At 47.4% G+C, this 18,661-nt stretch overlaps 1 protein-coding gene across 1 annotated transcript in view; it reads left to right on the forward strand.

The window, feature by feature from the left end:
* Positions 1-1,567: 1,567 nt before the first annotated feature.
* Positions 1,568-18,661, forward strand: part of LOC142587439 (organic cation transporter protein-like) — a 92,701-nt gene continuing 75,607 nt past the window's right edge. Inside the window, exons 1-3 of the mRNA XM_075698458.1 lie at positions 1,568-1,640; positions 5,245-5,568; positions 11,561-11,664. Of these exons, the coding sequence (XP_075554573.1) occupies positions 5,254-5,568; positions 11,561-11,664 (419 nt within the window). The 5' untranslated portion in view covers positions 1,568-1,640; positions 5,245-5,253. The remainder of the gene's footprint in view (positions 1,641-5,244; positions 5,569-11,560; positions 11,665-18,661) is intronic.

The following is an 18,661-nucleotide window of genomic DNA, read 5'->3' on the forward strand; positions in this document are numbered from 1 at the left end:
GATTTGATTATGAGCCACGCCGTAGTGGGGGACTCCCGAATAATTTGGACCACCTAGGGTTCTTTAACGGGCTTATGTAGCACAGACTTATGTAGCTTCAGTAGCATGGAAGTACGCAATGTTGATCTATCTTAAGCAGGCATAAGTTCAAGATCCAAATCATCAAACCTGGTGACCTGGGCTTTTATTCCTCACCGCACAGACCACCATGTGTATTACCCAGGCTTGTATTTCCCGCCAACACGGTACCAGGTGAAGTCGAAGCGCGAACCAAAATAATGCATTGGGGGAATTAAAATGTAATTTTTCTTCTCAATTAAAACGCAAACTACTTTGAGTAAAATTTTACTTGCGAAAGTTGTTGTGTTTTTCAATCGTATGCGCTTTTCTCCTTATTTTTTCATGGACGATTTTAGTCTCACCAACATCTCAACATAGGCCAAAACAGCGTTTTTGCCAAGCTCAGGGCTTATTTTAGAGCCTGTGCGCAGCACATAAGCGAAAATGAAATTTTCGTAAAGTTTAGGGAATGTTTTGTCAAAGTAGTTCCAGACTTTCTTCCTTGACCGTATCTTCTGAAGATTTTCCACAGAACGCTATTTTTTGCGCATTTTAACCTCGGTGCTAACGAGTAAAAAACAATAAGTCGTTTTCTTAAACTGTTTTATAATGAACGAACAATGTCGAGAGAACGGAAAAACGCAAATTTTGAAAGAATGCGCAAAACGGTTGATTTTTGGCGAACTTTTTTAAAATTTGGTTTTCCACTATTTGGTAAAATTCAAATGGCCCTCACGTACCCAAAAGTATTTTTGCGGTTAAAATTGTTTGGGAAAATGCTGTGCAATTACTGCTGATAGAGGTGCAATTTTTTTAATTTGCTGACAGAAATTACTTCTTGCGAGCTTCGCGGTTGGATCAGTTGACGTGGAATGATTCAATTCCTGTTTCCATGCTTAACGCTCTATTTAGGAATTTTTTGCCGTACGAGATGAGCAAGTATGGACACTCCGGTGAATGCCGCCTGCAATCGATCAGGCGCTCTTGCAACGGGGCGGCACAGGACCTGTTTGCAGGCACTAAAGCGTAGCTGTGTGATTCCTTCCAAGAGGCAGCTCTACCAATTCAGCACAATGCAATCTACGAAGCAAGCGAACGAATACAACGTAAAGGCGCATTACGTGCACTCACACAGGCACGTAAACGCTTTTGCAAAGCTGCCAAAGCTGTTAAAAGCAGACGCAGCCAGCCTTCTGGATCACTTGTTATGCTTTGCCTAAACCGACTACCGAAATCCGTGGGCGTCGCATATTTCTATTTTTTTTAACAACGTTTCCTTCGTGTCTCGTCTCGCCCTGTGATTCATTGCCTAACTTTGCAGTTTTCTTTCGCCTGGTCGCCACTCAAACTCCTGTCCGCATTGATGATCTAGAGACGACAGAAACGGGGTCATTCTGTTCTGCTAGCTTTGAATCAAGGTTCACGCTGTTACAAACCAAGGACTGGCGATAACGTTTAGATAGACGACAGCACAGAAAGTGCCCCAAGGAGCGCAGCCATAAAACGTATTGTCGACCGGGTCGTCAGCGACGCACGTTCTTTTACGATCACGGACGAGGCTGTGGCTGGACGTGAACGAGGTGAGTGGGCCTTTTATACAGTGAGAAGCTGCGCTTTTTTTGACGTATTGCATCAGGTTTCTGTGCTTTGCTACTGTCTGCGCGGTGGCTTTAAAAGAAACAGAATACCGCGTGAGAGAGTGCGTTGCACAAGGCTCGCTTCAGCAGTGTAAGACTTAATCTAGTATCGCATGTGATGATTGTGTAGCATCCCACAAAGCGAAACGGATAAAAGATAAAAGTCGCTGGAAAAAAGAGCACTGAGCAGCTTACCCACGCTCTTAAGAAGCGCAAATATGTAGTTACATCACATCTGCATGAAGTGTCTCGAAAAGATTGCCAGTAGATACGACGTTCACCTCGTATTTTTGCCAAAAAGAAACTTACCAATATTTGTGCGGTTATTCAAAGAAAATTTCAAGGCAGGGTAGGTCATGAGGCTAGCGCATGTTTAGTAATATGCGTCTTCGCGCCTTGTATGTCGTTTTCATGTCACAAGTTGTTCACTGGGCAGACCGGCCGATGCGCGAATGTCCGCCTGAAGTAACAGTGCAGCTCACTAAAAGACGACAAATTCCCATTCGTCAAGTCATTGTCGTTGCTGGTGTTGCTAACCGGATTTAGCAAACACGGGCGTCGTCATCAGACAAAGATCAGCGTACACGTGAGGTAGCTGAAGCTTATCGTATCCAGAAGCACGAGCGGAAGTGTGCGTGTCAACAGCCTATCAGTTTACCGCTGGGTCAATGTGCATACTTGAATGTTATGTAACGACCCGTATATAGTGCTTAATTTGTTTTGTTGTTAGTTTAGCTCGTTTGTTCAGCTGTTTTTGGTTTGTGGCGCTGTATGTATACATCTATGACGTCTTAATGAAGTTTCAGTTCAAAGACAGAGCTTGTGTCGTCCCTTCTCGTCCGTGTCTATTCATTGCCCTGCTTTACAACGAACTTTTTCCAACTCGCCCAGTTCACTACAAGTCATGAAATGCGCAAGACTAAAGTTCTAACGTGTCCTGCAGGTTCTTGTTCTTATGGAACTGTCACAATAATAAAATAACGATTCAATTCAATAACTGATCAGGGCAGCCAGAAGGTCGTTTATGCCACGTCTTCTGCCATGTCAACGAAGTAAGAAGGAAAGAAGCTCACTTCACATGATATTAAAACAATGGAAGCTTCGCTTTGTTTCTAGATTACCTCGACCGTTCCTGTGACGAGCATTGTACATTGCGCTCGTATTGTTCTCTAAAAGGCAGCGGTTGAAAAGAAAGTGCTGCGAGTTTAAATAGATTGTGTCATCGTGATGTAGTGCTATGAAAAATGGGTGCCGTGCATTTATTCTGCCATTTTGCTGACTTTGTAGTAGCTTACACGGCATCACGATTTGCTCACATGCCTGGAAGGGAAGGCATCGATAACGGTGGTGCTCGACGCACCAAGCGGAAAAAAAATGATCACCATATTTTTATGTGGCCGCACAGACAAATTCCACTTCAGCAACGCGCGGCTCTCTTCCTTGCCTTTGCTTTGTTCGGAGGGGAGGGGGTATTTTATTGTGGGGCTTCTTACGTTCAAACTTATCAGTTAACAGTACTATAGTAGACGTGAAAGCTGCACGATGTCAATGTGTCCTTTTTCTTCAACACCGCAGTGATTTAGTCGCTGTAGCGTTGCGCTACTGACCTCGGGCCACGTGCCTCGGGCTCATGCGTTCTACCCTGACCGCTTTTTCATGAACGCAAGAACGCTCGTGTACTTAGTTAAGCACACGTTAAAGGACCCTATTGGGCTCACATGAACTTGGAGTCACCCGCTACGGCGTGCGTCATAATGATAACTTGGGTTCGGCATGTAAAACCAAACTTTTCTTTAATAAGGTGCAGTTGGGACCAATTGTGCGGAGACCCCTTTCGGAACTTTCACATTATTTTGCCAGCAAGCAAAAAATAAAATCTGCAATTTTTTTGTTTAGTATGAGAGAACACCAAGGAAGAACGATCAATTAAGCGATGAGGCTTGAAAAAGGATGATGGGAAATTTTGTTTGCCGCTAGACTTTCGAACTACTCATACAGAATCAAGTTAAGCAGCGAGCGCCCGTGGCGAAAGCGTGGAACGTGGTCATAAACTTAGGCGAGGCAACTGATTGTCGCAGCAATGTGGAATATGCTTTGGGCACCTGCCGACTTAGACGCTGTACAGCGTGTGCGGCACGTGCACAGTGTTGAAAACCAGTAGTCGTGTTGTCTTTTTCACACGTCGTATATGCGTCACAGAAACAGCACGAAGTGCCTGCAAGCACTTGCTGAAGCATTGCGAAGAAGTGCCTCGCCTTGGCGGCGCCGTCACTGCTCTAGCGGAACACCAGGGCCGTTACACCAGCAGCGTCAAGTTTATGTGTCATTTCTGTATTCCTCGCTACGTTCTCTTACTTCCATTATCAATAGAAAATAACGGCATAGCGAGCCTCCAACAAAAACAACCAACGAAAATAAAAAGAAGCTAAATACATAAACAAAGAAAGCAAAACCCGAATTGTCGTGGATAAACACCGGCACGCGATGCCCACATAAATATTGGTGTAAGCGCGCCGCCTGCTGAACTGTAGAATTACGACCGCGTTGAAAAAAACAAAAATGTCTTCGTTACCGTCCACCAATTTCCACAGAGCCTTACGAAGAACGTTGCAGAGAGGCCTTGGGCACCAGATTAATTCTGACCACTCGGGGTTCTTTAGCGTGCACGAAATTTACGGTACTGGAGCGTTCTTCCGTTCCGGCCGAGTTCGGACCTCGCGCTCAGCAATGCGCCATCGCCATTGAGCTACCGAAACGGTTGGCGGACTGCGTTGAACCAGTTGCATAGTGGCAGAGGTCTCGGCTTTATTGCCCGCTATCTCCGAGTTGGCGCGCGGAAAAGGGCGGTGTGTGAAGCTTTGGACTCTATAGATGGTGTCGAGGTTACAAGATCACTGTTCTGCAATATACACCTAATTATTTTTTGAGGTAGAATCGCTGTATTGGTATTTGTACATTTTGGAAGTGTCATTATTGCCACCCCTTGTGGCGTAACTTCGTGCTGTTGTATACCACCTGTGCCACGTGATTATTGCTCTAAAACGGCTTGTACACCTTAATTAATGTGGCGTCCCCTATGACCATGAACGGTGGGCTGGTCAATTCAACAGGGCTATGTGTGCACCTATTAAGTAGGTTGGTGTCATTTTGCATTGCTTATGTGTATGTCAAATGTACAACTTGCTTCTCATGTGTAAGTCTGCTACTTCCTGCGAAACTTCCCTTAATATCGCGGCCACTGCTTCAGTGGCACTGTCATCGTGCTTTCGCGTCACGTAAGGTATTATGGGGAAGATTTGGAGGTGAAGTGTCAGGTAAGGCGCTGAACACAGGCGCAAAAGCAAATCACATCCTCACCTACCAACGTATGAGTTGTACATAGCGCGATACTTCTGTGCTGTGTCTCAGTGCCGCTGGTATTCGGCTGAGGGTAAGCTAGCGGACTCGGTTAAAGGGCATGGTTCGTCGGCGGTGGAATGCAAAAGCGCTTTTCCAACGATGTTTAGGTGCATGGTAAATAACCCCAGGTTGCCGTCGTCTGTTTCAGTGCCTGCACATGGCTGCCGCCTCAGTAGACACCGTGCTGGACAAGCTGTCCCGCTGTCACGTGGTCATCTTCGTGTTCGCCTTTATCCGAGGCTTGCCTGTCACGTGGAACCTGATGATGCCAGTGTTCGTGGCACCGTCAGCAGTTGAATTCCGCTGTGCCGACGCATTGAATGAGACTGTGGCGACATCCAGCGATGGCGGTCACGAAATATGGACGAACAATACGGCGCAATGTTTCCACTTAGCTGGAACCAATGCCAGCGAACCGTGCGAATCCTGGGTCTACGACCGCAGTGTATATGGCAAAACGGTCACTGAAGAGGTATGGTGCGTTATAAACTTACTTTCATCGGCTGCATCTAAAAGTTCTGTAAATTTCATTCTTGCTTCACAGGCCGGCTTTCTCAGTTAATTCTACAGCCATTGCTTATCTCTGTATTTCCCATATTGCTATTCCCCAGGCGTCATTTAAGCAACATTGGGTTCTGGTAAGGTTTCAACTATCCTCGTGCATTTGTGTTAAAAAAAAATACACGTTATTAAAATATGTTCCATCGTTTATCTTGCTTGCACACGGCAGCACTGTCGTACTTTCACCTATAGCGTTCTGTTCTCAAGCACCCAGACCAAGCCACACAAGTAGAGCTCTCCGTTTGGAGTTTACAGAGCAAAAATCTCTACAGCTCTGCATGACGTCTTGAGAAGAGATCAGATCTTTCTTTGTCCTGAACTTTAGTTCTCCTAACCGGCTTTCTGGCGGCAACTTTCGAGGTCGCGTTCAAATGGCTGTAGCTACGTACTTTGAAGTGAAGCTTTAATGAATGAAATACAACTGTCAAATATTGTTCCCTCTCTCTGTAGTCCTTTTACAATAATTAGTTTCTGATAAATACTAGGCGAGAACGTAGCACCGCTAACTTAGAATGTGATAATTGTGACGTCGTGGCAGCACCGCGTGCGTCACGGGCGACTTAGAACACTGGCAGTTATGAAAGTTACGTCTATATACCTGGTTTCTCTTGCAAACTTACGATTTTGTGCACACTGTGACGCGCTCGCATAAGCCGAGCACACTTCGAGTTTTCTGTTGCTTGTTACAAGGTAGTTCAAGTCAGCCTATAATGCTACAAAGAATTGCACGACGGAAGCTAGGATCGAACTTCTGTCTTCCAGCACAGAAGCTCAATGCTCTAAATATTAGGTCGTAATTTCGCGCACGCTTGTCTCGCGTCAATTTCTCGCATTTTTGCCTCATGATAGCTGACACTTTGACACGTTGTGCTTCACTTCGCTGCCTTCGTAATAGGCCCATATTTTTCGTCAGAGGAACGTGAAACCTCCCAAGCTGGCTAAGTCTGCCTATAATGCTATTGTTTTCAAACGGACGACGTAGGTCATGTGCATCTAGGCACCCTTTCTGGAAAACAAATTGAGAGGTGAAGCGGAAACTGGTCATCGGAAAGCTAATGTTGTAAAATGTTGCGGGCACCCCGAGACTTCACAGTATTATTTATACGGCTTCGTGATCGAAAGCCTTTACTAGCGGGAAAATGTGAAGTCGGAAATGTAATGCCAGTACCCCTTAAAGCGAAGTTAAAACAAAGTTATTTGAGCTGTATTAATAACATACACTTTTACGACAAGAAGAAGAAGACACTCTTATCGTGAGGGGAGGATTGGTACACTTGAACACACGCGACAAAGGAAGATGGGTGGCGACTGCGCCCTGAAGTTGCCGGACCTATTCGACGTGACTACATGAACTTTAACGGCGTCTGCTTGGGCCTAGTAAGCCTTTACAGCCATATATGGGCTGCATAGTATTATAAGGAAGCCCAAGACAGAACATGGGAAGTTTCCAGCTAGTTTACTGCACCGCAATGACGCAAATACGAGAAAGTGCTTTGAAAGCCACGACGTCGTATAGGCGCGCAGGCCAAAAAGTTTATGCGCGACATTTAAAAAAAAGTGATAGCTTACCTTCACTTTCCTTTAAAATATTCAATATATTACCTCAAAATTTACGTAAACCGAGTTTTGAAAGAATGTTTCATGAGTCTAAACTGATTCAGTGTTGCTGTCTAGTGTTTTTGAAAGAAATTAACGTATCTGGAAACCTGGCATGGACCGCTTGTTGCCCAGTCACAACGTCGGATCCTGTGTAACAATAGGCGGGCAGCCATATGGTAGCATGGCGCAGTCATTCTCAGGATGTTAGCGTCGTCTTCACAGGGGCATTGTAAGCCCACCCTGCCGGCCCGCAGTACAGAAGTAGCAGTACCACGGTAGTCGTTGGCCGAGGCTTGCTGAGTCAGGTATCCTTTGTTTAGACCCCAGACTTCCCACATGATGCCTCAGTCCTTTACAGTGAACAAGGTTATTTGGTTCTCTCGCCTGCTTTTGTGGTCGATAGTGGTGGGACTTCCGTCGTCGATAAAGAGGCGTAGTTGCAAAGGTCACGTGCTCTTGCGCAATCTAGTTGCGGGGCCCATTCGTTGCTGAAGACCAACTCTTAGTAGCTTTTAGTCACCCCGCAGCTCTTAGACACCCCGCATGGGCGTCTGCGTGCGCAGGCGGCTGGTCTCAGGAGTGAACCACCCGGGGGAAATTTGTAGTTGTAGTTTTCCTGTTCTCATCTTCAATCTTCGTCTTTTTCTCTTACATTCCATTTTTCCTGTCTTCTACTCACTTGTGTATTACTTCCGATCTTCCAGACAGCAAGGGTTAACCTTGTATGAGTAGCCAACCTAGCTTATGTCATATTTGGTTACAGTGGTAACGTACAGCTGGAGTTTGCAAGACGCATTTTTACACGCCCTGCAACGTCCCCGTGTAGGGCTGCATGGTAGATGGCTGGCGTTGCTGCCGAAAACTACACGTTTACCTATGGCTGGTTCCTTGCCCTCACTGCCTGATGGCCTTCAAAAAAGAGGGCGCACCGATGAAGTGGTTCAATTTTTTGGACGACAAAAAGAAAGCTTTCCGTGATACTATGTAACTCATCTCCAGAAACCAGATAAGACAGTAAGAATGATCTCACCTTTCGTAGTTACAAAATATCTTACCGAAACTCTTGGTACGGGCTATATAGTATCCAAGATGACGATCTGCTTCGAGAACTCCGTGATAAAGCAACATGAAAAATCTTCCCTAAGCTAGTGTCATTCGGGGATATCTCGGTGACAGCTACCCCACATCGTACCATGAACACAATTAGAGGTGTCGTTTCCGATGATGATCGTATGGAATTGACGAAGCCGAACTTCTAGAGGGTTCCAATGACCACAATGTGATCATTGTGAATAGAATTAAAGTCAGGCGTGACGAAAAAGAGGTCTATACCAAACACCTAATACATTTGGCTGAAGCAACCTGCCCGACACTACAGAGAGAGGGTACGTGAAGATCCGAGTGAGGCCGTATATCCCAAATCCTCTGAGATGCTTAAAGTGCCAGCGATTCAGCCACAGTTCACAGATATGCCGAGGCCATCAGACTTGTGCAAAATGCAGTGCTGTGTGAACTCTGATGAGGAGCACGCCGCATAGTAGTGGTTCTGCCGTCATGAAAAATAAAGGAATAGTTACAATTAAAGTAGAAGAGAGCATATCCATTCAAGGAGCCACGTGGGCGTGCGTACCTGCGGCAGACCAGCTCTGCCCATGTGGCACAACAGGGGGCAGCAACACAATGACTTCCAGTGGCTCTCCGGCCCACACGAAGCGAGCTGTCCCCTCGGAGGCTGCAGTTAGCGCTGCTCCGCCGCCCAGCAGAAGGGTCATCGACCTCCGGGCTTGAGACCTTGAAGGTTACGCCCGACGTGTCGAGGCCTTCACGTCAAACACAGCTCTTCACAAGAGGTGATGGACGCAACAACCAGCCAGACGGCTCCGCCAGCACCTAAGGAGCGGCGACATTTTCGCGATCGCTAAAAAAAAATCCCACATCACAGGGCTCGACAAGGAGTTTTCAAGGTGATTTACATTCCCTAAATACACAGCGCAAACCTCTTTTCTTTACGCACACGCAAACATTGCAGTGGAACGTTAGGGAACTTCTCTATAACCTCGATGACGTTGAATTGCTCCTTTATAAATATAGTCCGAAGGTGCTGTTCAGGAAACGCATCTCAAATCAGGAGACAAACTTTCTGAGGCATTACGCCATTTTTCGCAGAGACCGCCAGCATGGTATACGGCGTCGTCCGGAGGCGTAGCAATTCTTGTAGATAAATATGTTTCTTGTCAGCGTTTTTCCTCGCCAGACACCCCTTGAGGCCACCCCTGAAAAAATCTTCGGCGCCCGATATTCGCTATAAGCCGTGGTACAACAAAACAGAAAGTGGCGGGTCCATATTGTAAACGTGCTTTCCGAAGCAGACGACCGAGCTTGGTACTACCCAGTTCAGGACAGAGGACGCTTTTTAGCTCCATTTTCGCAGCGCCCCCTGTGCAATGCAAGAGCGCCATAGCGGCGAGCAGAGTCGGCGATCGTCGAAAATCTTATCAGCCGGTATTGCAGGTCGGCTTTTATACATGAGTCGGCGATGGTCCCATCGTTATCGATGGTGCCCACTTGCCTTCCAGAAAGTACTACATAATTCGCGTTGCGCATACAATCAAATTACACAAACTTCGGTGACAGCAGACCACGGATAGAACCATCGATATCATTCGAGAAAATTCAAATAACATTTGTGAGCCTGTGAAAAGCGGTCACCGGAAAAAGATAAACAAGTAGACATATCAACATTTAGACACGCTCCCGATGCATTAATACGCAGGCACTTCCTAGAAATCCAATCAAAATACCTTTGCCATGAATTTTATACGGACGTTTAGAAATATCCTGGGTAATCTAAAGTTAAGTTATGGGATTTGACGGCCAAAAACCACCATCTGCTCACGAGACACGCCGTAGTCGAGGACAAATTTGGACCATCTAGGCTTATCAGACTTGTACCTAATTCCTCTCCTAGGAAAGTGTCCTTTACCGATGTTGGGTGGTCTTATGAGTTATCAGGGGTTCTAAATCCACAAATGAGTATTTTTGTTGCCGAGGCTTATATAATAATGTCGAATGTGAAATACATGAGAAAACAAAGGCTTAGAAGAGGTATAAATTACAGACTGTGAAATCCTTGAAACCGAGACTATAAAACAGTGAAGAAGTAGAAAAAACCTGTACTGAATGAACTCTACTCACAGCTGTGCATGGTACAGATATCCAACCACCACATAACGTAGTGTTAGGTGCCTGGGCGTAGATGATTTGAAAGCAATATGCTCGTTGATCGTAATGCTTCATCCGTCCCCCCTGGAGCCGCGCCCAGCAACGTAACAGTGTCAGTCTTCGTTATAAAAGCTTTCCTGTATACGAAATTGAAGGAATGCCGGAAGCAAGACTGGGATAAAGAAGCGTGAAATAAACTGCGCTTGGTAAAGTTCGAAATAGGTAACTGTGTCAGTGGAAACAAGGAACTCAAACTGACATGGCACTCACCCGATTGCGAATAGGACATACGTTTAGGACGCACTCTCACCTTCTCACGGGAAATGAACCCCCAACCTGCAACAAAATTGTGCAAATGCTCATGTCCTAATACAATGCGATGACGTAGAAAATCACAGAATGAAACATTTTCCTCCGGTTTAAAGTAGCGTATTCCGCTACATACTGCGCTGTTCATTGGAAGAGAACCACTTGCGATTGCATGCATCAGTGAAGTTGGCACATTGCAAATTACTGTCACATCTTTGCAACGCTCCCTTTTACATGGAAAATAGGGATTTCTATCACCTCATAACTGTCGCTGGTGTCACGGCACCTGCTTCGACATGTGTATGACTATTGTGAGGCCAAGCGACAACTACAAGTCTTGCATAAATGGACACGAATTTAGACTATCCCATGATCATTCACACGCATTGTTCTGATTTTGTTTATCTGCATCCACTGTCAACTCTTCAGCATTTAACGCCTCACTGTGTGCACCCCCATACTTTATTGCATGGTTACAAGGAATTTTGCGGTAACGTTAGGCCAATTTACAGCCATGCTACATGCACCATCTTACATAGGGCTACCTCACAGCATTAGGAACATTGTTCTGGCACTCTTTGGTCACAATTGGCTTTTGCACCATTAGAGAAAACCATGCATCATCATCAAAGCACTTATCGCGCGACTTTCGACAAACAGAGGTCACGGCGCTGCACATGCTGCAAATGCAGCCAGAAATGTATTTTGGGGACATGAAGAACCTCCTTTTCAGACCACCTTCTGATTTTAAACGGTGCTCCCTTCTTTTGCAGTGGAACATGGTGTGCAGCAACAGGTGGATGGTTTCTTCTTCCCAGAGCATCTACCTCGCTGGCATGGTTGTCGGAACAGTCGCTGCATCCCACATTTCCGACTGGTGAGCACTAAATATTCATTCCAAGGTAGCCTATCCTCTACGATCAACATTGTCACCTCTAACGACATCAGCTCAGTCGTTGAACTTTGAAAAAGAAATCCTGTCTCGAATAGTTTTGCTTGGTAACATAGCTGCCGACGCAACCAATTATTAATTATATCCTCTTTAATGCGACCACTTCTAAACGCGCACCAAACCGCGTGTTATGGGTTATTGCTGTTGCATTATTGTGATTCTGTTACACAATTTAAGATGCCTGTTCGCGATGTTTCTTCTGCTTTTTGAACGATTTTTTGACTTGTTATAATATAAAGCCATTGTTTTTTTTTTTCTTTTTGTTCTCACTGCTTCTGAGCAAATGTATGGGTGGAGGGACCTTAGTCAGGCCTTTATTCCTTTCAACCCAGGCAATTAACGTGTGAATCAATTTAATCTGAAACTGAAAGCATCGCGGCTGCCTGGCATAGACTTTGCAACAGCATCAACATCGGTGGTAGTCGCCAAGGTGTGCCACAAACCATTGATTCACCGATCGGTGTGCCTGGCCGATCAGGTGAAGTTGTCACAAGCTACGCAGTGTTTGTGTTGACATAACCTGTGCGCGTTTACCGCCGATTCATCCCTCTGAATTTATCGATTAATCGAATAATAAGCAAATAATCTTCATCGATGTCCATCTTTCGTTTAACCGACCTAATTGATTAGGACTGTTCGAGTAGTCGTTCTCGACAGTTCGACATCAGTGGCGCAAAAATTTTCAAATCATGCTGCAATGGTGGCGCACGAGGAATGACTGTGCAGCTGTGGTAGAGCGACTGCCGACTGTTTTTCCCAAGTCCCGAGTGACGCCGAGCCGAGCGCTTCCCCTCTTTTCCCCAACACCGCGCACGCCACCACGGCACCACGCCACCCGAAGCCGGCGGCTTGCAATGACCTCGCGATTCAAGACATATTCTAATGACCCAGTCGTTGATCGTCGTCTCCCACTCTACTAAAGACGTGACACAGCTTGCCCGCTAGTTTGGAGCATATATTTGACATAGCCATAGAGTTCATGTTGATTGCGGCAAATCTATAGCGTTCAAGCATCGATTCTCGCATTCTGGTGTGCGGCCATTCAGTGATGGTGTCGGTTTCACACAAATGTCCCAGGCAATTGGCATTGCTTCGCTCTGCAGAAAACGTCATGTGGTTTAACATATTAAACCAGGAATTTTCTTTTCCACTGCGTATATTGCGATTTCTTGAACATTTCAGTGGCACTACAGCTTTCAATTTTCTAATTTTTCTTATTTCATTTTTAAATGTACCGTAGAAGTATTCACCAGTCCCATGTATACTATATGACTCTGCACTAAGTGCCATTTTATAATATACTTAATAAGAGTTGCGAATAAATGGTTTTATTTACAGGAGATGGACGATGATCGTAGCGTGATCGTAGCACAGTCCGGCCTCTCAAACTCCTCGTTCTCTTTGTCTTCCTTCTTTTTGTACCTGCTTTTAGTATCCGTTACGTTACCCCGCAAGCAGATGAAGCCCGTGGGGTGAGTCAGGATGGACAAGCAGGGTAGAAAGGCTTCAGGCGAGCAATGTGAGTCAGCTGTGTTCCGCTTGATCGCCGACCATTAACCAGGAGGCGAGCTGTGACGTAAGTCAGTTCGGTCAGGCGGTCCACAACTACAAATATGCCTGAATATTGTGACAAGAACACTTGGCAGAATCCACGCTTGTGTTGCGGTGTCCAAAGAAGGATCAAGTCACCTTTTTCGAACAATACTTGTACGTGACGGCCGTCGTATCGCTCTTTCGAACGACTTTGCGAGGCCACAGTACGAAGACGTGCCATTCGACGCGCTCCTTCGACGAGACAAAAAGTCTTCGATACAGAATCGTCATTCTGCAGAGCGAAGGGTAAGGAAGTCTCCAGAGGGCTTCGCGGTAATCTCGCATACAGGAGATAAAATGAACTATAGTTCGTGGTTTCGTGTTTCGCCGTGTTGTATGCGCAAGTGATCAAGGGCAGCACGTAGTCCTAATTGTTATGATTGGAGGAGGCGTACATGGCAAGCATGTTGGTCAGTGTTCTGTTTGTCCTTTCAACGAGGCCATTGTTATGTGGATGATACGGTGTGGAATGATGGGACTGTGAAGTGCACACAAACAAAGTAACTCTTCAATGACATCAGCAGTGAACTGGCAAACACCATCGCTGATGATGACACGTGGTGGGCCATGAGTGAGTGAGTTAGAACTTTATTTAGGTCCTGAGGGGAAATCAATCCGGCGGCTCCACCCAGATCGGGGCCGGTAGGCAGAGTCCTCCGGCGACGGCCCGGGCCCTCTGGACAGCCTTGAGCTGAGCGATGAGCTCTGTGCTTCTGAGCGCTGAGTCCCAGGAAGACTGGTCGGGAAAGTCTGTGCTCGCGTTGGCAGGGCACAGCCAGAGCATGTGTTCGAAGTTGTTGTATTCGTGGCCGCAGCGTGGGCATTCAGTAGGTAGGTCAGGATTGATCCTGCTTAGTGTTGTTGGTATGATTTATGTCCTAGTCTGCAACTGACTGTAAGTGACGGCCTGTGCTTTTTTGAGCTTTGGGTGAGGAGGAGGAAAAATTCGTGATAACCTATAATTTGAAGTGATTTCGTGGTATGATACGAGCGGGTCTTTGTTGTCTAGGTCCCTCCAGGCTGGGCTGAAGCGAGAGGGCGGACCGCAGACGCGGAATGTGAGCTCTCGCGCCAGTTGGTGTGCCCGCTCGGTCGGATTACAGTCAGGAGGTCCGGAAATATTGCCCATGTGGGCCGGGAACCATGTGATGTGTGGGGACGTGAGGTTGTCTCCTCCCGTTTCGTGCAAGAAGATAGCGTTGATAACCGTAGCTGCTTTCCTAGAGACGAGGGCCGACGAGATGGTTCTAATAGCTGTTCTTGAGTCCGAGTAAATGACTGACGCTCCTTTGCAGCTTCGAAGGGCCACCGCGATGGCCATTTATTCTGCTTCGTGAGTGAAGTTGGTAACTACCGTGGCTGCGTTGACGAGTGAGCCATGGGCGTCCACCACAGAGACCTTGCCTTCCCTCTCGCTTTTCTACGTCCTGCGTTGTGGGTGGGGTGTATGTTTCGTGGGATGGGATCAACGGTTGTTGATCTCTTGGCGTTTGTGCATAGTTGTGACTTCTCTGGTGGCATGAAGAGGGGCTGTATGCCTGCTTCTTGTAAGATGTCGATGCCCGCCCTTGTGAGTGAGAGCCGACTAACTTGGGAGTTTCGCTGTGCCTCAAAGAGTTCAGTTGCCGTGTTGTGTAGCCTCAATTGGAGGAGTCGTTCCGTGCTAGTGTTTCTAGGGAGGCTTAGGACCTTTTTCAATCCCGTTCTGATTAGTGTATCAATTTTATTCAGCTCCGTGTTCCTCCAGTTGAGGAAGGGGGCGGTGTAGGTTACGGGGCTGATGAGGAAGGCGTGAAACGCTTTCATGAGGTTGTCCTCTTTCAGTCCGTGCCTTTTGCTGGCGACCCGTGGTATGACCCTGGTGAAGCTGAGGGTGCTCTTTGTGATGCGTTTTAGTGCCTCCGCGTTGTCATTGCTGTAAGCCCCAATGACCATGCCCAGGGCCTTGATTGTGTTACACCTGGGGATGTTTCTTCCGTCCCTGGTGTGTAGGTGAACAGGGAGGGAGCTAAGGGGCTGTTTCAGCCTGGGGCCTTGTTTGCACAGAAGGAGCTGCGATTTGCTGGGGGAGAGCTTCAGTCCCGTGATTGCAAGAAACGCTTCCGTGGTGTCCAGCGCTTGCTGTAGGTTCTGCTCCAGAGTGCCTAGCGGGCCGCTCGTGGACCATATGGTGATGTTGTCGGCGTAAATCGCGTGCTCTACCCACGGGACTTTCGAGAGTTTGTTTGCGAGATCATGCATTGCGATGTTGAAAAGAAGTGGCGAAAGCACTGGCCCTTGCGGGGTACCGATGTTACCTAGCATGTGCTTTCTGCTTCTGATTTGTCCGACGTTTATGGTGGCCGTTCGGTTATCCAAAAACGATCTTACGAAATTGTGGAAATTTACTCCGAAATCTAAAGTCGAGATTTCACTGAGGATGTGCTCGTGCCTGACCGTGTCGAAGGCCTTGGTTAGGTCGAGCGCCAGGATGCCTTTTACATCCCTGGATTTGTTGTCTATGACGGCGTTCCTGATGAGTAGCAAGGCGTCTTGTGTGGACAGTGATTTTCTGAAGCCTATGAGATTGTGGCGGAATAGGCCGTTTTCTTCAATGTGCTCTCTAATTCTATTGTGGATGGCATGTTCTGCGACCTTCCTGAGGCACGAGGTAAGAGAGATGGGTCTCATATTCTCTGCATGAAGCGGTTTTCCGGGTTAGGGGATGAGGACTACATTGCCAGTTCGCCATTCGTCCGGCACCCGGCCTTCAGCCCATACCTCGTTAAATTTGCTCGTAATGATTTGTGTGGCTTTGTCATCTAGATTCTGAGTAGTTTGTTTGTTAGTCCGTCTGCGTCGGGGGCCGAGCGTCCGTTTAGGTCACGAAGGGCATGCACAATCTCCGAATCTTCGAAAGGACGATCCAGCGATAGTTGAAGCGTCCCCTTGTACTCGCGTGTCGGGTCGTCCCACGGGACAGATTTTCGCTCTACTGGTAGGTAGATTTCTGCCAGGGCGTCAGCAAAGTCCCGCGGACTCGTGCCTTCTTTCGTGTGAAGATAGACGAGCCTTTCGATCGTTAGTCGGGCATAACTCTTGGTCGGTTTGTTGTCGTCGGCGAATATGTTCTTAAGAAGGCTCCACTTGCTGCCCCTTCTCATTTTACCATCCGGCTCATTACACACTTCGTCCCATTGCTGCGCATTAAACTTTCTGGGGTGTTCTTCGATCTCTTTGTTGATTTTTGTTAATTTAGACCTCAGCCTCCTGTTTAGCTTCTGCTGTTTCCTTCTTTCTCTTAGCGTGTTCTTGGCCTCCAGGAGATGTGCGATTCTGGAATCCATAGCTGGCACCTCCAGATCCACGGTTATTTCTTTAGTGGCATTGGCCACCGTAATTTGCACACTTTTCAGGAGCTCTTCGAAGGTTTCTCCTTGTTTTTCCGCATTGCCCTCAATCTTCTGACGAGGTCCCAGTCGACGTAGGTGTAATTCTTGGGAGAAGTGGGTGTGATGCGGACGTTGATTTCTAGGATGTAATGCTCACTGCCAAGGTCCTCTTGCAGGTTGTCCCACGACCCGTCTGCGTTTCTGAGGAACGTCACGTCCGGGGTGGTGTCCCTCTGAACCGAGTTGCCTCTGCGCGACGGAAACCTTGAGTCCGTGATGAGTTGCATGTCTAGGGTGTCCGCACACTCGGCAAGGTTCATTCCTTTCCTGTCATTGGTGGCGTAGCCCCAGACGGTGTTGTGCGCGTTGAAGTCCCCGGCAACGATCAGTGACCTGTCCTTGGCTTGCGACGCGACCGATGTGAGAAGTTTCTTAAAGTGGGCCATGACGAAGGACCACGGAACTCAGCAAGAAGATCGCCACCTAAGCAGTGGTGGAAGACGGTATGGCTACAGTTTTTGCACACCGTGTAAGATGGTCTACGCAGACATTTATCGGACGGTTCTTGTTGTTAGATAACGGGAATGGACCCAAAAGGTCAATGACTACACGCTCGAACGGCGTACTGGGCGATGTCAATGGCCGAAGGGGACCCGGGGCTGCGGTGGTCGGTCGCTTGTGACGTTGGCACGTTTCAGAACTAGCGGAATAGCGCTTCGTTGATTCGTACATCTTCGGCCAGTAAAAGCACTCCTGCATGCGGTGTAGCGTTCGCACGAAGCCGAAATGGCCGGATGTCACATCGTCATGCATGGCGCGTAAAACGCCGGAGCGGAGACTCTCGGGGACAACAAGCAGAAAAAGCGCTCCATGCCGGGAGTAATTAGTTTTGTAGAGCAACTTATTACGGGCAGTAACACGACCGCTGCCTTGAGAAGTACGGCCGCCGACAAAAAGGGGATCGAGGGTAAGATCATTCCGTTGTTCTCGCTGAAAGCCTGCCGCGTCAGGGAACGTGGAAGTAACAGCAGCGAGACAGCCGTCAAAATTCTCAGCATCGCAGCCGCTAGTCGCAAGACGAGTCCTAGAGAGGCATTCTGCGTCAGCGTGACGATGGCCACTCTTGTAAGATACCACAAAGTCGTATTCCTGGAGGCACAGCGCCCAGCGGGCGAGGCGACCAGAGGGATCACGCAAACGGACAGCTGCCAGCATAAAGAATGATGGTCGGTGATAATCTTGAATTGTCTACCGTAAAGATAACATCGAAACTTTTGTATGGCGAAAACAGCTGCCATGCATTCCTGTTCCGTAACCGTATAATTGCGTTCAGATTTGCTCAGGCAACGGCTGCCATATGCGACAACATGTTCTGCGCCACTGTGACGTTGTACAAGCACCGCTCCTATCCCGATTCCACTACCATCAGTGTGAACTTCAGTCTGGCAAGATAGATCGAAATGACGCACGAGGGGTGGTGACATTAGTATAAACTTCAGTTGAGAGAATGGTGCGTCACACTCTGTACCCAATTGAAGGACGCATTTTGTCGTAAAATACTTGTCAACGGGTGAACGATGTCGGCAAACCGGGGAACAAAACGACGAAAATACGAACATAGGCCAATGAATGAGCGGAGTTCTCGTGCTGACGGCGGTGGCTTCAAGGAGCTCACCGCTTGAATCTTACGAGGATCGGGTCTGACGCCATCCTTGTCGACTAAATGTGCCAGGACCAGTGTTTGACGTTCGCCGAACTGACATTTTTTTAGTTTAGAACCAGTCCAGCTTTCTCGGTGCAGTGGAGAACAAGGCTGAGGCATTCCTTATGTTCTTGAAACGTGCGGCCAAAAATTACAACACCATTGATGTAATACATGCATATCTCCCACTTTAGAACACGTAGTACTGTGTCCATGAATCTTTCGAAGGTGGCAGGAGCATTGCAAAGGCCAAAAG

This window comes from Dermacentor variabilis, chromosome 7 (genome assembly GCF_050947875.1).
Source record: "Dermacentor variabilis isolate Ectoservices chromosome 7, ASM5094787v1, whole genome shotgun sequence".
Taxonomy (NCBI): domain Eukaryota; kingdom Metazoa; phylum Arthropoda; class Arachnida; order Ixodida; family Ixodidae; genus Dermacentor; species Dermacentor variabilis.